At 40.9% G+C, this 25,264-nt stretch overlaps 2 protein-coding genes across 3 annotated transcripts in view; one reads left to right on the top strand and one right to left on the bottom strand.

The window, feature by feature from the left end:
- rbm25b (RNA binding motif protein 25b) overlaps window positions 1–12,350 on the bottom strand; it is a 15,683-nt gene extending 3,333 nt beyond the window's left edge. Inside the window, exons 1-16 of one of the 2 annotated variants that reach the window (XM_050058385.1) lie at window positions 12,214–12,350; window positions 11,569–11,669; window positions 11,117–11,325; window positions 9,800–9,857; window positions 9,432–9,592; window positions 9,072–9,257; window positions 8,896–8,979; window positions 6,081–6,358; window positions 5,391–5,508; window positions 4,905–4,994; window positions 4,448–4,521; window positions 3,910–4,060; window positions 3,280–3,691; window positions 2,062–2,357; window positions 1,757–1,855; window positions 1,614–1,661 (exon numbers count right to left, since the gene is read on the bottom strand). In XM_050058385.1, coding sequence (XP_049914342.1) covers window positions 1,614–1,661; window positions 1,757–1,855; window positions 2,062–2,357; window positions 3,280–3,691; window positions 3,910–4,060; window positions 4,448–4,521; window positions 4,905–4,994; window positions 5,391–5,508; window positions 6,081–6,358; window positions 8,896–8,979; window positions 9,072–9,257; window positions 9,432–9,592; window positions 9,800–9,857; window positions 11,117–11,325; window positions 11,569–11,647 — 2,343 coding nt within the window. In that variant the 5' untranslated portion in view covers window positions 11,648–11,669; window positions 12,214–12,350. Of the gene's footprint in view, window positions 1–1,613; window positions 1,662–1,756; window positions 1,856–2,061; window positions 2,361–3,279; window positions 3,692–3,909; window positions 4,061–4,447; window positions 4,522–4,904; window positions 4,995–5,390; window positions 5,509–6,080; window positions 6,359–8,895; window positions 8,980–9,071; window positions 9,258–9,431; window positions 9,593–9,799; window positions 9,858–11,116; window positions 11,326–11,568; window positions 11,670–12,213 lie in introns of both variants that reach the window. The other variant, XM_050058383.1, reaches the window with a different exon arrangement.
- A 2,509-nt stretch (window positions 12,351–14,859) lies between these two features.
- hsp90ab1 (heat shock protein 90, alpha (cytosolic), class B member 1) lies at window positions 14,860–21,290 on the top strand. Its single transcript, XM_050058386.1, has 12 exons — window positions 14,860–15,017; window positions 16,098–16,241; window positions 16,440–16,646; window positions 17,007–17,166; window positions 17,466–17,599; window positions 17,698–18,009; window positions 18,112–18,277; window positions 18,399–18,589; window positions 19,127–19,274; window positions 19,438–19,706; window positions 20,309–20,642; window positions 20,728–21,290. The coding sequence occupies exons 2-12, from the start codon at window positions 16,098–16,100 to the stop codon at window positions 20,844–20,846; spliced, it is 2,184 nt and encodes a 727-aa protein (XP_049914343.1). The 5' UTR covers window positions 14,860–15,017; the 3' UTR covers window positions 20,847–21,290.
- The last annotated feature ends 3,974 nt before the right edge of the window (window positions 21,291–25,264 follow it).

Below are 25,264 nucleotides of genomic sequence, written 5' to 3' on the forward strand. Positions count from 1 at the left end.
ATGTCGTCCAAAATCATGAAAAAAGTCATAGTATAGTATGTCGTCCAAAATCATGAAAAAAAGTCATAGTATAGTATGTCGTCCAAAATCATGAAAAAAAAAGTCATAGTATAGTATGTCGTCTGAAAAAATGAAAAAAATGTCATAGTATAGTATGTCGTCCAACACCACAAAAAACGGTCATAGTATAATATGTCGTCCAAAATCATGAAAAAACGTCCTAGTATAGTATGTCTTCCGAAATCATGAAAAAACGTCATAGTATAGTATGTCGGCCAACACCACAAAAGACGGTCATAGTATAGTATGTCCTCCAAAATCATGAAAAAGGGTCATAGTATAATATGTTGCCCAAAATCATGAAAAACGGTTATAGTATAATATGTTGCCCGAAATCATGAAAAAGGGTCATAGTATAGTATGTCGTCAAAAATCACGAAAAAACATCATAGTATAGTATGTCTTCCGAAGTCATGAAAAAATGTCATAGTATAGCATGTCTTCCGAAGTCATGAAAAAATGTCATAGTATAGTGTGTCGTCCAAAATCATGAAAAAGGGTCATAGTATAGTATGTCATCCAAAATCATGAAAAAACATCACAGTATATTTTCAAAAATCATGAAAAAACGTCATAGCATAGTATGCTGTCAAAAATCATGAAAAACGGTCATAGTTTAGTATGTCGTCGGAAATCTTGAAAAAAGGTCTAAAAATGTCAGTAAACCTAAAAATGTCATGTCATAGCATAGTATGTCTACAAATGTCATGTCGTAGAACAGTACGCCTGAAAAATGTTATTGTATAGTGTGACTAAAAAATAGCATAATATAGTATGCAATAAAATGTCACAGTATAGTATGTCTAAAAATGTCATGGTACACCTAAAAAGTGTCATAGAATAAAAAATGTCACGTCACATTATACCTTAAAAAAATCATACTACAGTCATAGTCGTATAGTGTAGTCATATAGTACCGTCATGTCATGTTATTGTATGCCTGAAAAATGTCATTTCATAGGACAACAGTATACCTGAAAAAGGTCATTGTATAAAAAAGTGGCATAGTATGGTATGCCTAAAATATGCCATGTCATAGAATAGTTGCCTGAGAAATGTCATAATATAAAAAATGTCATGGTATACTTTCTATAAAAAACAGCATCATATCGTATGCCATTTTACATTTAATTCTGAGTGACATTAAAACTGTTTAAAAAGTCTTGAACTTAAGCTGCCCTAAGGTGTAGGAACCCTGTGTTAAATGAGAATGTTTGTGACCCGGTTGGAAACAGTCACGCTGAAAAACTCAGCACCACCGAAACAAACTTTCTCAGGATCTATCATTGATCATGCACAGCTCTATTCTGTGACTTTTAGATTCAGCCATGTTATTTCTCACATACTACACTATAAGAAATGCTATATTTTGATGAGAAGTAAGAGGGTTAAACCAACATACCTTACCTTTACATCATTTAGTTATGACAAAAAATAGAGAGCCTTTCAATGTTGGAACTATCGGACTGCTACCATGACATTTACATAGTCAACATGACCATAAAATGGAGGCAGCAAAATGTGAGGGCTTACTCATCTGTTACATTACTCACCATAGCAACATCATCCAAGATACTCTGTGGCATACTGTGAGCCATCACCTGGAGAGACAAAAAAACAATGGGGATCATTTCAGGTTTCACTTTCCCTTCAAGTCTGAGTGAATTCAAATATACAGACACCACACGATCAATACCTTGGAGCAGACAAAGTCCACTAATGTCGCCTCTTCCTCTCCAATGTACTCAATAATCTTTTTATTGATCCAGGGCCGGACACGTCGCTCCATTAACGTCTATAAAAAGGACAGGAGATGAGGACACAGGTTTTGTTTTAGAAGTGGTGCTAATATCTGAGTCCATTTCCAAACAACTTATAGTATGTAACAGACACCATTAGGCAATTTCTTTTTAAATATAATGTTCTAAATTTGCTCGTCTGCTTAAAACAGCTGAAAAGACAACTTCAATGTAATACAGCACATCCTTCATGTCTCCTCACCGTGTCCACCATAGACCAGTCCAGCGGGTAGGAGAACAGCTCAGGCTTTGCTGTGGGAATCTTTTCTATCAGGCTCTTGATGTGTTTGCGTTTCTCCTCCGTGTTGGCCCCCTTTATGCTGGAGAGCCCGGCCCCGTCCACCCCGAGGCTCTTGTCGTCATCGTAATCCAGGGGCACCAGCTTCCTCTTGCGAGGCTGTTCGTCGGCCTCTTCGTCATCGAACTTGTCGAAGACGCTGTCCACGGGTAGCTTCTTCCTCTTGCCTGTGATGGGTTGACTGGGGCTTCCTGTGGCACCTGCTGAGGACAAGGAGCTTCATGAATACTGAGTTCATTTACTAATGATAAAGTTCACCTGAAGTTACACAGATGGGATTACTTGTCTGTTCTGCAGTGATTAAATGCCACAGAAACTATTCAGATTCATTTATTGTTGCAATAGTTACATTTTTTTCTGCTGCTGCTCTTTGTGCTCTGTACATATGATAAAGAATGCTTCATAAGTTTTTCCACTAGAATGGAAGTACATGTGGAGAGAGAGCATAACTGTGGTGTGAGGTGGGTGGTTGTTAAAATGATGGATGTGGATGTTCTATCACACAAGCTACTGACAACAGATATGCAAGCTCTGCATTCTGGTCCATGAGGGCGACTATCTGTGCACAGATGTGCCCCTTTTTTGGATGTTGAACAAAATCTGCAAAGACTTTGTCTTTGATTTACACCAGTACATTTAATACATTTAAACAGAATGACTACATGTGATTTAGAAGGACATCTGGCGATACTATGGTAGTTTAACTTCACAATTTGCTTTATCAATCAATGCAATTTAGTCCCTTTTTTGCCTCCTCTTACATTGTGGGCTGCTGCTTTATTATGGAGCAGAGCGCTCAGCTGAATCAGTGAAGCACTGCTGTGTACTAAGTAACAACTGACATGAATTCTCAATAAGAGTCCTGTGAGCAGGGCTGCAACAGACAATTGAATTATAGATTAATCTGCCAGCTATTTTCTCATTTTTCTCAAATACTCAGTTTAAGAATCTAGAAAAACAGTTTGGAAATCTTTTAGGACACTGGATTAAGGAGAGTGACTTCAATGATAATCGAAGCAGCTGCAGATTAAATTACTGTCTAAATAACTGGAAGTTTTAGCTCTCTGCGCAAGCGCTCCATGCCTGTCCATGTCACAGCGAGGACACATTTCTTTCACTCACCCAGTTTGAGACTGAGGCCGATCTTTGGCCGGTTTTCCTCCTGCGGCAGGGCCTCAGGGGGCGAGTTCTCGTGGGGGATGATGATGCCACAGGGCGACTCGTCCCCGGGCGTGTTGGGGGACGCGTTGCCACTGGCCGACGACACTGAGGGCGCTGCTGTGATGGGCCGCATTGTGGGCTTCAAGCACGGTTTTACATCAGGGTTATCTTCATCATCGTCAAATTCATCCTCCTCGCCCTCCTCCACCTCGTCGTCTGAGTGGGCGGGCCGTGCGCGGGGTTCTACTCTTTCCGGTTCCTGCCGGCGTTCCCGGTGCTCTCGTGAACCCCTGTGGCGTTCCCGTTTCTCCTCGGGCTCTGGCTCCTGGATGATGGGAGGTTGTCTCAGACGCTCCTCCTCTTCCTCCTCCATCTGGACCAATAAGACGCAGATATGCAGAAGATTAACACCCAATCAGTGTTTAACACATGAAAAGGACAAGAGACGATGAAAGGTGGACACCACAGATGTGCAGAGAGGCAAAGACACTCAGATGATGAAGTGACCTTCACAAAGACAACAGGCAGCACACACACACTCACCACAGATACAAAGGCAAACACACACATTATTATTGAGCACAAGCATACCCTGCGTAGCTCTGCGTCTGGGTTTGGATGTCCCTCGTCTAACAGCCTCTGTCTGATCTCCTCCAGCTCCTCCTTCTCTCTCTTCCTGTCACGCTCGTCCGCCTCCATCTCCTTCTCTCGGTCTCTGAGACGCTTCTGCAGCGCACTGCCCCTAGGGGTCACACCAAAAATAACAGCCTTCAGAACAATAGCCGTAGCTGCAGTATTACATCTGCTACTACAAGTCAGATCTGGGTCACACAGCATCTGCTGCCACTTCTCCTCATGTATGTACATGTTTAAGTGCCACATGGCTCTGGTTTATCACACTGAACAATGAAATTAATGCTGTAATGTTCAGACTTTATGTGTTTTGCTCAAATTCACAACAATTCTGACACTGAATTGATTAGATATCATGATCACACATTTGCAAATTGAAGCTTTTAAAGGGTGCATAAGAGATGTTAAATCCCGTTAACAGAGGACAATGTGTTTTTATTTTTGATTGACAATCTGCTTAATTAAAGACGGCACTCTGGCATTTTTTGTTGCTCACCTGTAGTACTTGGGGTCATCTCTGTCATCATCGTAGTCTTCAAGAAACTCTTTCAACCGTTTGCCCTCTTTCACCTAAAGAAACACAGGACCACGCTATTTCTTCAGGATGATAAATCTACTTCTGCTCACAAATTTTATTGTCTCACTTATTAAATAAAATCATATGAACACAAAATTAATCACATGAATGTCTCCATCTTGGGAACACATTAACATATGCACATTTTCTAATGCATGTTTTATTTAAAAGGACACTTATCACTCAAACTGTATCCCTTCAGAAGGACATCTATGTTTGTCCTACAGTAGAATTAAGAGTGATTAATGATTGCTAATTTTAAGATAAACCTAGGTAATATTCTGGTTTATTAAATGAGGACAGTGTGTACACCAAGTATTCAAAGTTAAGAAGGACACCTCTTATGAACATCAGTGGTCATTCAATGTGCTCTCACCATTTCTCGTCTGCGCTCATCCTCCCTCTCGGCATCCTTGGCGTAATCTCGTGCCTTCTTCCTCTCCCTGAGCTCCCAGTTTTTTAGTCGCTGTCGTCACAACAGTGTCAGGTGAGCCACAATCAAACACAATCATGTTCCATCACATCAAGCGAAAAGAATAAAACGTGTTGTTATCTTAATATAAGCATCACATTCCTGGTTCGCTTGGTTGTCTCATTTGGACATAAGGTGCAATTATCTCTTTTCATCTTTAATCTTGAGGGGATCCCGAAAATTTTTTAACATCCTCATTTATTTTATGAATCATCATCATTTTGCATCGTAACTGACGTGGTGTATAGGTGTCCAACAGTTAATTTCTGCATCTATAAAATATGACCCGTTGTACTGCGAGATCGTTAGCAGAAAGCAGTGTACGTACCGCTTCCTTTTGTTACGTGTTTTATATGGACACAGCCCATGTAACCTCCCTGCCTTCCCTACCTCCTGATAGGCTGCTTCCTTGTCTCTCAGTTTCCTCTCCAGCTTTCTGCGTTCATACGCCTCCTCTTCATCTTCCTGGTCTCGTTTCTTCTCCCTGTCTCGGTCTCGACTCACCTCCCTGCAAAAACAGAATACATTATCCTTCAATCTAAACTGGAACCAACATAAAGAGTTTAAGGTGGGGGAGAGATGGGAGGATGTCTATGGAGCATGGTCTGTATCTGCCCACAGGTTTAATCAGTCATGAGTGAAAATACTTGTGTGGGTGTGTAGGGGCTGTTAGCAGCTGTGAGTATACAATTTCAAACATCTGTACACTTACAACGTTGTCGGCTAATGGTCAGAGCTTGTATTTTGTTGCATCTTTAAACCCAAGAGCAGTACAGATGGCTCAGCTTGCACATTTTCTTTCCAGTAAGATCACAGTGCAAAGATTCATTGCATAATTGATATTGTACAGTCCGACATGAGACTGCAACCAAGATATTATTAGACCCGTATCACATAGTGTGACATGCAATGGCACTACAACACTGCTGTTATTGCACAATGTATGGGGCCCTTTTAAGTGAGGGCCCTAAACACTTCCCATGCTGCCATTAGTTTCGCTCAATATCAATGAAAATCACTTTAAACTCACTCCTGATAGATAATCTATCACAATCAAAACTGGGCTGATTTTTCCTTTACCTGGATCGGCTGCGCTCGGGGCTCCTGTCGCGGCTTCTGTCCCTCTCCCAGTCTCTCTCCCGCTCTCTTTCTCTGGTCCTGCGGTCGCGGTCTTTGTCTCTGTCTCGCTCCCGTTCACGCTCACGCTCTCTTTCCCTCTCCCGTTCCCTCTCTCGCTCCTTCTCCCTCTCGCGGTCCCGCCGCTCTCTTTCTCGCTCTCGTTCTTTTTCCCGCTCCCTGCGTTCCCGCTCAAACTCCAGCCGCTCCTTCTCCCTCTTGTCCTTCTCTTCTTCTAGTTTCTGCAGAGCAAAACACAGACAGGTTCAGCCGACGCCACACGAGGTCCGGTGAGTCTTCTGCAGTCAATTTGCTACTGTGCACAGATCAAGTGGTTTCCAGATTTTGAAAGGTTTCATACAGGAACATGCCCTATGCTAATCAGCGCAAAGAAGAAGCTGGAATCCTAACTGGGAAAACCTGGAAGGACCAAATAGCTCTCCCTCACAGAGAGACAGCTTCATCATTCATCTAAAGCAGTACGGTGTACTGCGTCAAACTTGCACTATTAACTACTTAAAATACTTTAGCAAGAATGTAACTGGAAACCACTTCAATGTTCAAAAGATCTGTGGAACATGTTCAACTTGAGGCATTCATAACGAGAAAAAGGCGCTGCAAAAGACAATGCTTTTTCTCTCCTTAAGATTCCTCCTCTCAGCACAAGAAAAACAAAAACAGAAAACAGGCGTCAGTCGTTTGTTGAACTAGTTGTTTGTGACTTACAGGTGTTGAACTATGGATTCAGCCCTTCGCTGCCCCTACAAGCCTTTTAAGTTAGGCCTGGGAGGAAAGCAGGTCACACGGTATACAAGGAAAAACGTTATGGGATTCTGTCTTGCTTAAGCATCATCATCATCATTATCATCATCATCATCATCAGAAACAACAACCTTTACTTCAATGGGTAACATGTCATTCGGTAATAAAGAAAATGAATATAATGAACATCAGTTACATTTCTGCACAGATAAATGAAATTGTAGAAGCGGTCTTACCCCTGCAGAAGTCTTCAGCAGCTCTTCTCGACTTATTACAAACAAGCACGCACACACACACATCCCAATTCTGCCTTTACGGGCATTACACACGAGGCTTTGAGTGTTTTTAGAGTTAAAACAGAATCTGACGCTCAATGAGAGAACTGAACACAAAGAAACTAAATGTGTATTTCTATAACTTTTAGGGCACTTAGTTTGTACAGTGAGTACAGCAGTGGAGTTAAATCAATTTTATATAAATCACTGAACTATATCGCAGTCATACGCAGCCACAGGCGGTCAGCTGGTCTTCAAAGAAACACAGTAGTCTAAAAGCCTCGGGTGTAATGCAGCTCAAGAGAAGGAAACTTATGAGACAAGAAAGAGGATGGAAGGATTTAATTTTAACACGATAACATGACTTTATTAGCTCAGATTAAGTATTAATGCTTATGACTCAAGCTCAATTCATGTCAAGTGTTCAATCTAAAATCTTCTTACTTACCTCTGTAAAGTGTCTACCAGGGCTTGCTACATAAATACTTGATCCAAAATTATTTTGTTGAATAGCAAAATTATAATCTTGATATTTTTTTCTTACAGCGGCTGTTTTAGGAGAATTTATTTTAGAAAAAAAATCTTCAAAGTCAGAAATAAACTGGAAAAGGGAAAAGAAACAGGTCTGACTTAAAAATATTTTTATTTCTACGACAACACTGTCAAATCCTTAAACTGTGCAGTTCTGCTCTTTCCTGTTTTTGGTTTAATCTTCCGACATGATTGCAGGACTTGAGTACTTGAGTTTCGTCCTGTACATTTCTCACTGATCTATCTTGTAGAACAGAGAAGAGGCAGAGAGAGAAAGACGCTGATGGGGAGCAAGAGATGGAGGAGAGAAGTCACACGATGACACACACAGAGAGCACGTACCTTGTCAGTCTTCAGATCAGCATGCTGCTGTGGAGAGGGCGCCCCCCCACACTAGCATAATAAAAGCTACAGCCAAAGTCACTGCAGTGGTTATTGACAAGAGTCCTTGTGCTTCAACATGAACACCATTAAGACAGACCATCATTTACAGAGGACTCGCACAGGTTCACCGACTCAAGCTTTCGGGGCACCGCCAATAATGTCGCAGAATGGAGGTCGACAGGTTGGGAGGATGACTGGTGTTGTCAAATGTTTGGCTGGATAAAGAGCATCACACGCCCTGACCGACACACACAAAAGTGCAGTGCAGTTGCCCCCATGCAAGTCCTCAAGAGGGGGACGCCCAGTATATGTATATAGTAAATAAAGGCTGATACTTACATCCTATCCTCGTAACTTTTTCCAAAGCTCTGAGATTCATCTTGCTTTAGTCACCATATGACCACTATCATAATGGTGGGGTTTAATGAATAGATTAGCTTTTAAGTAACTTTACATCGTCTCCATGCATTTTTGTGTGATGAATGAAGAATGGATCTAGAATAGTCACACCTATAGGTTTACTACGTTGGTCACAGGTGTCAAATCAGGCCTGAGAAAGGTGACAAAAATACTAGCTGTCTGCCTACTTGTGGTGTTTGAACATTGAACATGAAACATTTCAATATCATATGGGGCAAATTAAGTGTTAAGTTTGGTGATCTAAATTTAAAGGACTGCCAATTTGTAGCGTAGTATGCATGTTACTGAGATCAAGAAAAGCTTGGTAAACGTGTCGAGTAAATGTGCAAGCTCTAGGAGTGAACTATGTGAGCAGCTGCTGTCCAAAACCTGTAATGTCAACTACAAGATCAAAAGAGCCACTTTACCTTGTGGGTGTCTCGAAATTTACTAATTTCTCTGGAAATCAGGTCTCTCTTGTCCTCCTCCATATCAATAGTGTTAATGTCGTCCTGAAGAAACAGAAACAAAAAATCAAATATCACCTTTTAACATCTGAAGTTCCAAGAAAAGAACAGTACGAGCCACAGAGGCAAAAACAAACCTCTTCTTTTTTCTCCTTTTTTCTTTTTCGTCGCTGGGACTCTTCATCCTGCGAAGGCGCGTTGAGGTCGGCAGCATATTCCCGCATCAATCCGTCGATAGCACCTTTGATAATCTGATCCCTCTTCTTCGTCTCCTCATCTAGCACCTCTTCCTCGTCATCTCCTCCATCTTCAGCCTTCTTATTCTGCCAGTACAGAACACATCCTAGTTCAGTATCACTGCAATAAATTGCTTTATAAAACTCAGACGTGGGCAAAGACTCAGAGATCTGGAACAAGGATAAATCTACTCCTGAGGCAATGAACAGAGGCACACTGATCAAACTCATCACCAGTAATTCACTAAAGCAGAATTATACCCCATTCGCAGTCTTCTTCTTGGCCTTCCACTCGTCCAGCTGAGCTTTAGTCTTGGCATCCACCTTCACCAATAGATTTTTGTCTCCAATCTGCAGGTCGTGAAGCAGCCGCAGTGCTCGCAACGTGGACTCTGGCTCCTTGTACTCACAAAACCCAAAGGCTGCAATAGGTATTGAATTGGGAAGACACAACAACAGGTTCATCAGTGGTCATGTATGGTTTGACGGGATGACAGATACAAATGATCTGAGTAATTTCAGGTTGGTTTTTTGTGAAATCATCTTGTGCAGTTAGAGCTGATCACCCAAGTTAGCCATGGATGAAAGTTTTTCCTGACCTACTGAAGCTTGAGTGTATCATGAATTACCTTGAAGCTTGCCAGAGGCTCCTTGGACTCTCTTCCAGCTCAGAACAATTCCACATTTCTATAATGTGAACACAAAGAGAAGAAGGGTTTATGATTCAAGTAGTAGTAAATTTTTAAAAATAAAATAATTCCACAGCAAAGAATTCAGTCAACAGGATGTCCACACAATCCATGGTACTGATATATGTGGCATCAGTGTGTGCAAAAGAGGTATTTGTATTGTGATCTGTAATGTAACTACATCTATTAAAACTTAACCAGGATGGTGGTAAATTTACTTCTTGAAGAAAGGGCAAAGCCTAGTTCACATTACACGATTTTCACCGTGATTTTTGACGTCGCAGAGGATCTTGACAGCCACCTTGGGTCTGAGGTGAGTCGGCAGATAGTCTGCCCCGACGAGTCCTAATGTGTGAACAAGCCTACGAGCAAGTTGCCCCCTCGTCTGTGACTGGGACTGGATATCTGGCATGCTAGAAAACTGGAGAAGTGTGACACGACTGACAAAGAGCATCAGCCAATTAGAGGCGGGATACATCCCACGTCAGCACGCAGGAGGACAGAAGAAATGTGAGGAGGACAAGCCGCAGGGTTGCCAGGTCTGCTTATTAGCCACGACTTTGGGCTCGTTTTTTTGTAATGTCACTTACAAATATTGGTAGTCGCGGGTTGCGTTTTTTTTTGGGCTTGTTTCTAAAGTGGAGTTGCTTATTTGGTCTTGCTCTCTAAACATTGCTTTTCTCTATATATATCCGTCACTTCTTTTGGGCTTGTTTCCATAGCCCTGGTTGCTTGTTTCTCTCCCAAGATCTGGCAACACTGACAAGCTGGCAAGCAAACACAACAATGGCGGCATCCACAGGATCACGGGGAGCGCGTAGTGTTTGGACCCAGGCCCTGGAGGCAGATCTGATTCAACACTGGGAAGGATATCCATGCCTTTACGATGTGTTGTCTCCAAGTTAAAAAGCGTAGTTTGGTGACGTCACCGCGTAATCTTGGGCTCTGTCAGCAAGGGCTCGGTGGAGAAATCTTGTGGTGTGCACACACAGGTCGTTACACAGTTGTCAAGAATCCCAATGACAGAAACACGTCGCCACTTATGAACACTCAAAAGATCACGATTGTCTCCGCGATGCAAAATCGGGATGAAAATCGTGTAATACGAGCTAGGCTTAACAGACACAATATGTGTTATTTCAGAGAAATCGTGGACGCAATTCCCAGACAAGACAATTCGTTCTGTATAACATAAATATTACATAACTGCGTGATATGAGTACATGTTATGTCTATAAACCTTTTCCTGTTCCTTACCGCGAGCAGCTGTCTGATCAGCATGTCTGACGCTTTCTCTGATATGTTCCCCACAAACACTGTAGTGGTGGGCCCACTGTTCTCGTCGCTTTCTTTGGCTCGCAGTATTTCCTTCTTATGGATCGGCGGCTTACTGATCACTTGCACAGACGGCACCATAACTGAAGTGGGGGTCATGATGCCGACGTGGACTGGGATCATTGGAGCTCCTGCAACAGCCAAAAGAAATGTACATCAACTAAGGACAAAGCAGCCTGGGATTACATCATTTGCTTGACAGTAATGACTTCATATCTGGGGATTATTGTAATTTACGACACTGTGGGTTGCTCTATGATCTGAGGGTGCTAATGTGAAACCTTCCAGTAACAAGCTCCTTATGACTAACCCAGTAAGTGCAGTAGTAAAAGAGGCTGTCAAATACATGTATGCTCTGACAATGGGTTTCTTACCTGAGGAGAAGCCAGCAAACTGAGGGGGCATCCCAGGAGGGGGCAACAGTGGCCGGTTTAAATGTGGGGGGAATGACATTCTGGATGTGAATTGGACCAACCTGATGAGGGAGTAGATCATTAGCATATTAGCAGTCTATCTGTACATGTGTTAAACTTGCAGACCCGTGTAATTTCAACATAAGAAACACGCTTCAAACATATGCAAATGATAGCTTCTTTTACTTATAAGGACACCGAGGAAAGCACTGCCATATAGTGTCAGTAATGTTAGTTTGGCATACACAACTGACATCGATTTATGACTTTTGCTAGCCAACTGTAACGCTACTTGAAGTAAGCTTTGGTCAGTAAGTAACGTTAACGTTCGCTAACTTAATATCATTCAGCCCCACAGTTGGTGTCTTAATATTCTGTTTTATTGTGGCACATTGTTCTATAGATAAATAATTCAACCACAATGTAGGTTAGCAAAAAACAGCAGTTTAGCTAGTTAGCTACAGCTAGCATTAAGCACGCTACCCGGCACAAGTAATTGGGCTAAGCTAACATTAGCTCGAGCTGCTGTTACCTAACACGCAAAACTCACTTTGGCAGGCTCAATATGAGTCCGGAATGAAAGTGGAAATGTCCATACATACATACCTAGAATTAGGTGGTGTACAAAAGGATGAAAACAGCGCTCAGAAGGTTATTAATGAGGAAAATCTTTGTAACGTCCCGTATGTTGGATTAGCACGATGGCTAGTAACCACAGGCCTTCAAAACCATTTGCGCAAGCGCACTACGTACCAGATTACAAGCACGTTTGTTTTGTGCATCGGGACGTGGCCGCTGGGCGGAGCTGGAAAATGTATGTACTACTACTAGTAGTAGTAGAATATTACTATTTCTCATCATAACTTCATAATTGATAAGAGGAAGAAGAAGACGAATTTAAAAATAATAGTAAATATTATTATTATTATTAGTTAAAATGATAAAAATGATTATAATAATAATAATTCCCCCAAATCATGTTGCCATTTCAAACTTAAAGTACTTTTAATTGTTGTTGGTTCTTTTTGTTTACCTAAAACTTTTCATACTTATAATATAGAATGTACTAACAAATTGTAAAAATAATAAGGATAGGAGCAGAGGCATCAGAAACACCTAATAAATACCAAGTGTTTCATCTGAGTGCTTTGGTGCCTATGACCTATTTGATTTATAATCAATTGATTGGAGACCAGAGGTGAATATTTTAAATTAGCTAGATGTTTACCAGTTTTACTAACCTTGTTAAATCATTTAATCCTGATATAGCCTATATGTAAGAGTTTTTTTTTTAAAAGTTGACACTATAGGTTTTTTCATGCAGTGGTCAATTTTGAGATATTGGGCTATTTTGCTTCCATAACTTTGTTAAGCAAACTTTGTTCTTTGTTCAGACTAGTGGAAAGAAAACATCCAAGATACACATTTAGGTGTTGTTTTTAGTTCAGTTTTCTCTTCTGAAAATAAATGCAAACAGTGCATATTTAATTAGATAATGCCTCATTTGCAGAGCCTATTTAAATATACAATTTCAGAAAACTTGTCATACAAAAAATAATTGTCTTAAAGGTCCAGGGTGTAGGATTTAAGGGATTTATTGGCAGAAAATTAATACAATATTCATACATATGTTTTCGTTACAGTATAATGACCTGAAACTAACTAATTGTTGTGTTTTTATTACCTTAGAATGAGACATTTATATCTCTTGTTGTTCTACAGTAGCTCAGAACAGACAAACCAACCTCAAGATGAGGTCATTTGCATTTTCACTGTAGCTCTCCTACACGCTATGCACACAGAAGTTTCAGTTGATTGCAATCTGCAATCTGCAACCTCACCACTAGGTGCCACTAATAGTGCACACTGGACATTTAATATAAGTAATTAGCTGGTAAATACGGGGATATTCACAGAGGATGAGTGATTGCTATTATCTGAAAAAATGACCCTATTCACCTGTAGGCAAGTGTCTTATTTTTGTTTTAAAAATGTATAGAATTTTATGATACATATTATTTCATTTGTAATTTTTGTTTTTCTTTCTTTTTTTGTTGTAATATGTACATATTTAACAATTCTGTGTAAGTTCTTAATCTGGAGCTCTTTTTCAATTAAGCAATCTTCATTTTTATCTTTTTTCCTTTCATGTATGATTGTTGTTATTTAATGGGGAGGTATCTTCATAAGCCATTTTTTGCTTCTGATCTCTCCTGCACAATGTTTTAACTTTTAATTTCTCTTTCCTGTATTTTCTAAGACATGTATGTGCAAAAAAATAAGCCTAAGCCTCATGCTCTGTTCATACTGAACCAGAGAGATCCACCTCAGTAGCACTAGTATTCTGATTTATATAACATTTTATTCATAAAAAAATTGTTTTTTTTTTAATTGCTGTTGACAGTATTTTCTGATTAATGGAGTGATAAAAAGAGATGACCAAAATCCCCTTTGTAGAAGTTTGACTCTTAATATATCAACAAAATGAAACAATGAGTTTGAACCTTGCCTGTATGCGGATTTCTGATCTGGAAATGTATGCAGATTAATGCACATTTAATCAGATAATGCCTCATTTGCTTAGGCTATGTAAAGATAACATCTCAGAAAGCTTATGATACCACAAAAAATAACTGTTTTACTGTAAGTAATCAGTAGAGAAGTTTCATTGTGACATCTATTACTTGAAAAATGACCCTATTGTGTGAATAATCACATCATCTGTCCACGTGGCGCTATAATTTATTTATTGGTAAATTAACCTAACTAAACGTTAAGGTGGTCGGTTACCATGGTTGTCTCTGTTGTAGGCACTAGCTCACAGCAGCTGTGTCGCGAGGGCTGCATCTGACAAGCGTGCTATTAGGCCGTGACGTCACGTTAGGCGGGTTTTTTTCTGGAAAGTGCTAGAAGAAACGAAGCACACCCAACCGGTTTCACATATTCCTCCGTGACATTAAAAAGACCCATACTTTCTGCTACTAAATAAACGATGTAAGTTACCTGTTAGTTTAACTGAATACATTTACTGAGTCGGTGCAGGTAGCGCTGCCTCGATAGTAACATGGCGGCGGCTATAGACTCCGACATTTAAAACAGTCCATTGTTATTCAATATTTGTATCACTTTTTTACACGATCATGTCAACACTTCTTTTAGTCAGTAGGCTATATTAAATAGTCTAGCTAAATAAATAACAACAAATATGCTATTTTACTGCCCGTCTCACCCACAGTATAGTGCTTGTAGTGTATGGTGCACCGCGGATGGATACAGCCGCACACTGAGGCGACTGTGTATAAAGATTCCGGTCTATTAAAAGGAAGTCCCTTTCCATTTCCCTGCGTCAGAGAGCAGAAGGGACAATATTGGTAGCATTTTATTCAAGATAAGTCAACGGAATAAACAAGGTACGTACACTAGTATTTAGCTTACAGGTGGAAGTCATTACGCTCTTGATAATATGTGTGTTTGCGAAGCGGTCACCGACTTATCCTTGGATGTAACCACGATGCGAGCTCATGAGTCACGACGATAACCTTAGCTTCATAACTGTCTCGTGGGCTAACGTTACAGCTAGCATACTAATCTGCACGCCTGTCTGTTTGCATATTATGTTACATAATGTTTAATCCTCGCACGGTGGGATTTTTTTGTGTCTTGTTGGATAATTTGTGATGTTGAGCGGTGTGTGTTTGAGATGTAAATGCGGCACTGTGCCGCACTGTTAGGCCAGGCTTGGGTTTCAATGAGGCAGGTGTGGTGAAGATGACAACGTTGACTCGGTTTATTTAACGGAGCCGTGAAAAGAACACACACACACTGGGCTACATCACATTTAAAGGACCCTCAGTTTAATTCACATCCATTCACATGAAAACATTTAACGTCAACCAAGTGTGAAGGTATCAAGGTGTTGCTCACGTTTGATTTCAGGTGTTAGTCAGTTAGCTTTAACATCGATGATTGTTGCGTAATGCTAACTAATACAACTAACATGGTTGACATGCGTGTAGCTTCTGATTTATACTGTATGCCATCTAAAACGGCATTGTTCCGGCTTTTTCTTGGGTACATGGGGATAAGGCTGCATTAACGTTACAGTAACGTCAGCTTGGTTGTCGTCATCCACTGGATTTTAATGTTATACTAACCGTAATAACGTTTTAATTACATGTAAACGTTAACTGCTGTGTTTCCGTTTGGTATCGTTATTTTTGTCTGTAGCCGTTCACCAGCACGTGTTTGCGGAATCCATTGTCTGTCAGTCGACGCCATGTTGGTTAACGGCCACTTCCACCGCTCACTTTGGCTGCCGGCCAGTTTTACGAAACCGGCTTGTGGACATGATCCCGTTTTATGCCTAATGAAACTGAAAGAATTAAAGCTATTAAGTGGAATTAAGCTCACATTAATAAACGGCCATTTTGTGCTTTGTTGGTCATTATGCCTTTTTTGCTAAAACATTACATGATGTCCTCTTTGTGCAGATGCCTGAAGAAATGCACCAAGAGGAGGAGGCTGAGACCTTTGCCTTCCAGGCAGAGATCGCTCAGCTGATGTCCCTGATCATCAACACCTTTTATTCCAACAAAGAGATCTTCCTCAGGGAGTTGATCTCCAACGCCTCTGATGTAAGTCGGCTTGAGCTTGGCATCGTTTTCAGATGCTAACTCACTGTTTACTTTCACATACCTATATTATTGTACATTTAAAGAAACATGGTAGTTACACTCATAATAATTATGATTATGCTACGAAGTTATAAGATGATATATGCTTTCAAAATGTCAACTATAGTCTTGATGTATTTTGTTAATGTTTGTTTGAAGGCTTTGGACAAAATTCGCTATGAAAGCTTGACTGACCCCTCCAAGCTGGACAGTGGCAAGGATCTGAAAATTGACATCATCCCCAACCAGTTTGAGCGCACCTTGACCATCATCGACACTGGAATTGGCATGACCAAAGCCGACCTCATCAACAACCTGGGTACCATCGCCAAGTCTGGCACCAAGGCCTTCATGGAGGCCCTGCAGGTACTACAGTGGAACGTAATCTAGATTGTTGCATGTAGAAAATGAGGGCAAATGGCACATGACAAAAACACTTTCATGTAACTGTAAACCTAGTTGGTCCTAAACTGAAACATAAAGAGCAGTGAGAATGGTAGAGCTGTTCCTTTGTGCTGTGATACAGGTCAGATGTGATGCTCGTATTCACATAAATGTCGATTAAACGCACATCTCGCACATTGAAATGGCAGCTGTAGCCATCTTAATTTGGTACATCTTATTTTTTTCACAAGCTGTGTGATCAAAATACTGTAAGTCCTGGTTCGAAAGTTAAGACTAATTTGACTGCTATATCCTGAAGTTACCAACTGTGTTGCTTTTTAGGCTGGAGCTGACATTTCCATGATCGGTCAGTTTGGTGTGGGTTTCTACTCTGCCTACCTTACTGCTGAGAGGGTGGTCGTCATCACTAAACACAATGATGATGAGCAGTACGCTTGGGAGTCCTCCGCCGGAGGTTCCTTCACAGTCAGAGTCGACAACGGTACGTGTCCTAGCACAATTACAGAATCAAAGCAGTTGGGATGGCAGTGTTTTGACTGTGGCAGCTATTGACAACTACCGATTGTGCCAGTTTACATAGGATTGTGACATTCTAGTGCTAAAAAAAACACACCTGGCTTAGGTTAACTTTTGGCATTCAGTAATGATGGTAGAAAAAGGGGTTATTTATAGTGTGACTGGATGATGAATAAAAACCTTTTTGGGACTTGACATCCAGTAGAATGTGTTTTCTTTGGTTAAACTTTCTGTGTGCTCATGGCTGTACAATTGTGTTCACAGGTGAGCCCATTGGCCGTGGAACAAAGATCATCCTGCACCTGAAGGAGGACCAGACAGAGTATATTGAGGAGAAGAGGATCAAGGAAATTGTCAAGAAGCACTCTCAGTTCATTGGCTACCCCATCACCCTGTTTGTAAGTATTGAATTTGATCCTCTTTTTTTCTTAGTCTTGGCTGCTTAAAACTTTTTGCACACCAGTGACATTAAACCTTTTTTATTTTTGATTTGCAGGTGGAGAAGGAGCGCGACAAGGAGATCAGTGACGACGAGGCAGAGGAGGAAAAGGCAGAGAAGGAGGAGAAAGAGGAGGGTGAGGATAAGGAGAAGCCAAAGATCGAGGACGTGGGCTCAGATGGCGAGGAGGACTCAAAAGACAAGGACAAGAAGAAGAAAAAGAAGATCAAGGAGAAGTACATCGACAAAGAGGAGCTGAACAAGACCAAGCCCATCTGGACCAGGAACCCTGACGACATCACAAATGAGGAGTATGGCGAGTTCTACAAGAGTCTGACCAACGACTGGGAGGATCACCTGGCTGTCAAGGTAAATTGCAACACTTAACTAGCTCTTGCATGGTTCATATGTGCTTGCCAACACTGGCTTAAAATAAAGAGAAACTAAGGTGAATTATTAACCTCTTTGCAGCACTTCTCAGTGGAAGGCCAGCTCGAGTTCAGGGCCCTGCTCTTTGTCCCCCGCCGTGCACCTTTTGACCTCTTTGAGAACAAGAAAAAGAAGAATAACATCAAGCTGTACGTCAGGAGAGTCTTTATCATGGACAACTGTGAAGAGCTCATCCCAGAGTACCTGAGTAAGTCGACTTAAATTGTTTTCATCTTAGACGACACTGATCATCTTCACAAAGCAGTTTTGATAGATGGATGAAATGCTCAGACGGGTTCCAATAAGCCACATATTGTGTTAACCTCCAGACTTTGTCCGTGGTGTGGTCGACTCCGAGGACCTGCCCCTCAACATCTCCAGAGAAATGCTGCAGCAGAGCAAGATCCTCAAGGTCATTCGCAAGAACATTGTCAAGAAGTGTCTGGAGCTCTTTGCCGAACTGGCTGAGGACAAGGAGAACTACAAGAAGTTCTACGAAGGGTTCTCCAAGAACATCAAGGTATCTGAAATAAACGCACATCGATTTAAAATATACGCATTACTTTTTTTTAATTGAAGTTCCTCTTTAATAACGCACTCCTTATGTCTTCAGTGCATCTCCATGGATTCATAAGGTTTACTTTTATTCTTTAATCTAGCTGTACCCTTTAGCTTTCTGAGGCAGCCTAGTCATGGTCAGACATTTTGAAGACCCTACATAGCTGACTAATAGTTGTAGTATCGGTCTATTTGGTCCATTTGTCAAGCATTTAGATAAGCTAATTCAGTGGTGCATCATTTAGTTAAGAGTACGTAACTGTTCATACTGTGCTTATGTGCAGTAGACTAGTCACTTAGTGCTGTAGTACTGCTACATGATCAGTAATAACATTTAATTCATCTGGAAGAGACAGTTTGTATTTGCAAGACAATCACGTGCAACATGAGTATTGAGTTGCTTCCAAAACATGGCTAACTAACTTGCATTGTGATTAATGCTATTGGTGTATGGGATCGTTCTATATGAGCATGTAATAATTTTGTTGTCGCTCTGTAGCTGGGTATCCACGAGGACTCTCAAAACCGCAAGAAGCTGTCTGAGCTGCTTCGCTACCACAGCTCCCAGTCAGGAGACGAGACAACCTCCCTCACAGAGTACTTGACCCGCATGAAGGAGAACCAGAAGTCCATCTACTACATCACTGGTGAGTTAAAGCTGTTTTTTTCTCACTTTATAGCCCTCGAAACATTAACCTGAAGTAGCTTTACAAAATTTCAGACAATCGTAAATTTTTGCAGTGTATTGCTAAGCCAATGGTATTAAATCTGTCGGGTAATGCTGATCGTTATTTACTTACTTCTCTTAAGGTGAAAGCAAGGATCAGGTGGCCAACTCCGCCTTCGTCGAGCGCGTCCGCAAGCGTGGCTTCGAGGTCCTGTACATGACAGAGCCCATCGACGAGTACTGTGTCCAGCAGCTGAAGGAGTTTGATGGCAAGAGCCTGGTCTCTGTCACCAAGGAGGGCCTGGAGCTGCCGGAAGACGAGGAGGAGAAGAAAAAGATGGAGGAGGACAAGGCTAAATTCGAGAGCCTCTGCAAGCTCATGAAAGAGATCCTTGACAAGAAAGTGGAGAAGGTCAGTGATCCTAATGAGTCACGTTGACCTTAATTTCCCATTTCCCTTCACACTGTAGGATTCATGTTGTGTTGCGATTACAACCACAGTTGATGTTTGTTTGGCAACAGGTGCCCTAACTGGTTCTGACTTGTATTCTGGTGAGTTTATACAGCTGCAAAGAGGCGCCTCAAACCCTTTGTGCCTTGAATGAGTTTTTGATTGACAGATTTGATATGTGATTGGTTCCAAAGTCACGAACCTCTTTGAAAATTTAACTTCAGAGTGTGATCTAACAAATGCCTGTTTCAGTTGCCTTCATTTGGTTTAACAGAATGTAGAATTGTAAGATGAACTGAAGTTTAACAAAGTCGTCTTAAGTATTTTACTGGTCAGACTGTTTGCGAGTGTATAAAATTGATCGTCGTAGACTTAGTTTTCAAGTGTGGTGTTAAGGGTAAGAAGTTGCCTTGGACATGGTGTGTTGAGCATTTATTTCTAACACGACTTTTTAGCATGCTTTTTATTAACTTTAAATTTTTGTAATGCACCAGCCTGCTGTTGAGACGATACGGATGTCAGGCTTTAGGTCTTAATGTCCTCTGTTCGGCTGTCTCTCCCAGGTGACAGTGTCCAACAGACTGGTTTCCTCACCCTGCTGTATTGTGACGAGCACATACGGCTGGACGGCCAACATGGAGAGGATCATGAAGGCCCAGGCGCTCAGGGACAACTCCACCATGGGCTACATGATGGCCAAGAAGCACCTGGAGATCAACCCCGACCACCCCATCGTGGAGACTCTCAGGCAGAAGGCAGATGCCGACAAGAACGACAAGGCTGTGAAGGACCTCGTAATCCTGCTGTTCGAAACCGCCCTGCTGTCCTCAGGCTTCTCCCTGGACGACCCACAGACCCACTCCAACCGCATCTACAGAATGATCAAACTTGGACTGGGTAAGGACACGCAGCAGATCAGTGTTGGTAGTTTGTACGTGTCTGTTACAAGTATCGATCTCTAATATAATCTTTGTACCTGCAGGTATCGATGACGACGATGTCCCCACAGAGGAGGCCACATCCACATCCGTCCCAGATGAGATTCCTCCCCTAGAAGGCGAGGGTGAAGACGACGCTTCCCGCATGGAAGAGGTCGATTAAACCAACCCTCCCACCCCAGATTTCTAACACTTTAGCCTCACTTTTCAATTGTTCATCCTTAAAACTGCAGTAACTGCAAAACAAATAGTCATTCATGTTGTGTGGTGGACCAGTGTTGCTCTTGCGCCCAGAGCATTACTCTGCAAGACCTTTTAAAGAAAAGCAGTTTTGGTTTTCGCTGTTCAAGTTCATGGTGACAACACATATGTTTTAACGAGTACCCTGTTGCACTGAGTTTTAAATGTTGGAGTGGAAAAAATGTGTGAACATGGGAATGGTACATTCCATTATCGGATCAGGTCTGGTGGAGGGTGTGGGGAGGTTCTGCTCATGTGCAACACTGCACGCTGCATGGAGAGAGGACTGTATGATTCCTTTGCCTGAGTCCAGGCTTGTCTGTATTCCAAGTCTTGTTTTGCAAAAAATTAAAGATGTAATACCTTATGTTCTGTCTTGATTCTTTTTTATGCCCTCAACAAAAGAGAGAAAACGGATTTATACCATTTTGAAAAGGGGGCATCAGCATGTGAGTGTAAAAATGCTTTGGACAGTTACTCCAGGTGACCACTAGGTGGAGACATGCTCCATAAATTACAAGTAACAGTTTTAGGGGCGGTCTTTACAGAAATTTCCCACGTACATCTACAGATTACTTTACATACCCTGTGTAACTAGTGTGAAATTTCTACACTGCAATAGTGTAGAACTAAAAATGTAACGGCCTGTCCCTTTGTGACATTTTAACACCTCCCTTATTGTACCTGCTTAAATTTAAGTGTTCAGTTTGTTTGTTCACAAGATGATTGTAAATGCAATCTCACAATGCCAAACTGTCACTTTTTCAGAGCCCAAAATCCTAAATCTGTCTCAACAGCTCCTTGAAATAACCTAATACTTGGTCATTACTGCTGTGGAAGTATGGTGCTGATTACAGCTGCACTGATAGTTGATCAACAGAAAACTGACAGCTACCTTGATGATAGAATTGTCTTTTTTGTCAAAGCCAAATGAGCTTTCTCATGCTTCTTAAACATGAGAATTTGATGCTCTATTTTGTCATATACACACAAGGACGTATCATGAGATGGACCCCTGGGTACAGGTATGCAAGGTTTTGGTCGTTTTGTATCGCAGGTAATTTTGTGTCTCTTTGAGGTCATTTTGTCTCCTTAGGGCCATTCTGACTTTTTCATGACCATTTTGTGTCTCTGAGGTTATTTTATCCTTGTTTGTGGTCATTTTGTGGCTTCTTGAGGTCACAATGTGCATCTCTGAGGCCATTTTGTGTCTTCTTGGGGTCAGTCTGTCTCTTTGAGGTCATTTTGTCCTTTTCTGTGGTCATTTTGTCTCTCCTTGAGGTCACTGTGTCTCTGAGGTCATTTTGTCTCTCCTTAGGGCCATTTGCTTTTCATGACCATTTTGTATCTCTTTGAGGTCATTTTGTCCTTTTTTGTGGTCGTTTTATGTCTTCTTGAGGTCACTGTGCATTTCTGAGGCCATTTTGTGGCTCTTTGAGGTCGTTTTGTCTTTTTAATGGCCATTTTCTGTCTCCTTGAAGTCATTTTGTCCTTTTCTGTGATCGTTTTATGTCTTCTCGAGGTCACTGTGTCTCCTTGAGGTCACTGTGTGTCTCTTTGAGGTCATTTTGTCTTTTTCTGTGGTCGTTTTGTGTCTCCTTGAGGTCACTGTGTGTCTCCTTGAGGTCATTTTTTCTTTTTTTTGATCATGTCTTATGTCTGAGTTTATTTTGTGTTTTTATGGTCGTTTGGTATCACTGAGGTAATTTTGTGTCTCCTTGAAGTCATTTTGTCCTTTTCTGTGGTCGTTTTGTTTCTCCTTAGGGCCATTCTGTCTTTTTCATGACCACTTGTGTCTCATTGCAGTTCCTTTGAAACTCTCTGTGGTCATTTTGAGTCTCTTCCAGATCAGTACATGTTTATTTGGGTGATATTTTGCAGTTGAAGGTAGGGGAGCCCCCGCCACTTTGGGCCTCTGGGCCTGTACCCAGTAGGCTCATTCAGTAAACCATCCGTGGTCATACATGATGATTAACTGAATAGCTTTGGATTTTTCAACTGTTGGTCGGATAAAACATACCATTTGAGGACATCACCTTGGGCTCTGGGAAATTACACAGGGCATGTTTCACTATTTTCTGACATTTTACTGACAAAACGTTTCATCAAGAAAATAAACATAATGAAAATAATCATAAGTTGCAGCTCTGGTGCGGATAGTAAATACTGTTTTAACTCATCACTCTGGGCTATTCTGTAATAAGCCTGACAGATGACTAACACTGATTTAACTTACCTTCGAATTTTCCTAGAAACCTTCCCTTGCCCAAACAGAGCAGTTACTCACCTGCACCGTGTGTCCCCATCCGCGTGACAGGCAGTTTAACCTGAAATGACATGAAATTGCTTAATATCTGACACCAGCAAAATGGCATCATGCAAACTGTGTCACACCAATGTCACACAGTTCCTTCAAACATGTTATTAGTCATTTTAACTTCCACAAAATGCAGAACACATAAGTGTTTCCAGAAATAACAGCTATAAGCTCAAATTTGTGAATGAATGTGGCATCACAGAAGCACGAGGACAGCCATAAACTGAAGACGTGAGTTTCTTCAAAGCGTGAGGCATCATCAGCTGAACTCTTTGGGGGAAATGTGTAGTATGTAGTTTTCCTGGAAGTCATGTGTTTCGAACTGCTTTGAGGGGGCGGCCGCAGCGTTTCTGCTCTCGTCATTAAAAACAGTGAAGTGTAGGTGTCTGTCCCTCCTGAACACACAACTCATTCTCTCTCCAGTCAAAGTGAGAGCAGGAAACTTCAGCTGTGTCATTCAGAAACATGCCGAAAACTATGTTTTTGTGACACCTCTGATGCCTCCTTAACTCGACCACCCTTTGCTGCGTCTACAAATAATTTGCAAAACAAATTATATCCATTTATGACTACTCACTACGTTATGGATATGAATGTAAAAATAACATGTTGCTTTTTTTGGTAAAGACAATTTACACTCGTTTACACTAAGTCTTGACTGCGGAAACCACAAATGACAGGAATGTACTTTGAGATAAAAAACAACATTTTGACAAGTGCTCAGAAGAAGGCAAAACTTTTAACATCTACATTTCCATAACAATCAGACAGATGTCATCTCCTGATTAAAGGTCCAGTGTGTAGGATTTAGGGGGCCGGTATGACAAAGATACAATATACAATATAATATTTAGTGTATTGTTGTGTTTTCGTTACCTTAGAATGAGCCGTTTATATCTATAAAAGGTCGCTCCTTGTCCGCAGAGATCGCTGTTACACTGTCACGTTTCTACAGTAGACCAGAACAGACAAACCGATCACTGCCTCTAGATGGGGCCATTTCCCGATTTCACGTCGGCCACTGTAGCTAGCAGCCCCTCAGCGACAAATGACGTCAGAAAAACACTGATTTTAAAGTGAAACGGCTTTATTCAGTGTTTGTACCGGTTTAAATCACCAAGTCCTAAACAGTCATATGTTCTTCTTTTGCCCCAGACTACATAAATTCTCAACTGACTGTTTTTTAATAAAGGTTTTAGGAGTTCAGATAAATATGGCTCCTTTTATTGGTATATTCGGGGTATCATCTGAACAACTCCAAATTACTCACAGTCAGAAATTTTAGCCTGTACTTCCCTTTTTGCGAAATGTCGCATTTTACTCCTATAGAAATCTCCTGTAACCCCCATCTATATTGCTGTCGCTTAAGGATGTTATGTCCTTTTTTTGAATTTGAGAAAATAAGTTTAACAGTGAAAGGCTCCAATGCTACGTTCACTCGGAAATGGAATTATTTTATAAACTACTTTAATTCCTATTATTTTTTAAATTTATTTTATTTTTATTTTATTTGCTTATTTTTATTAATCAATTTGTTTTGAATTTATTTTTTATTTTATTTTTTAATTCTATTATTCTATCTACTATCTTCTATCTACTTTTCCTTCTTTCTCTTTAACGAAGCTTACTTTGGGTTCTACTTACAACCGGACTATAAACACATTTCATTGTACTGTCTTTTTTTGAAAAGTACTTAATAGTATTCATGTAATTTATGGCTTTTTTTTTTCAATGCAGAGACAATTTGTTTTTTTTTATTATTCCTGGTCTGTTTATTAAAAAAAAGGGAATGGCACTTGTAATTCTCCATTGCTGTTATCCATTTATTCCTTATAAAAAGATTTTTTAAAAAGTGTTCAAGAAACAATTAGTCACGTGAAACTGCTTTATTCATTATTTTTTACCAGTTTCTGTTTGTTTTAGAGACAACGAGACCTCTGTGGATAATTTGGCTCCCAGTAAGAACCTAATCCTAACCGGGAATTCACTCTTGGCAAAGAAGAGAAATTTCAGCTGGTTGCAAT

Source organism: Epinephelus moara, chromosome 12 (genome assembly GCF_006386435.1).
Source record: "Epinephelus moara isolate mb chromosome 12, YSFRI_EMoa_1.0, whole genome shotgun sequence".
NCBI lineage: Eukaryota > Metazoa > Chordata > Actinopteri > Perciformes > Serranidae > Epinephelus > Epinephelus moara.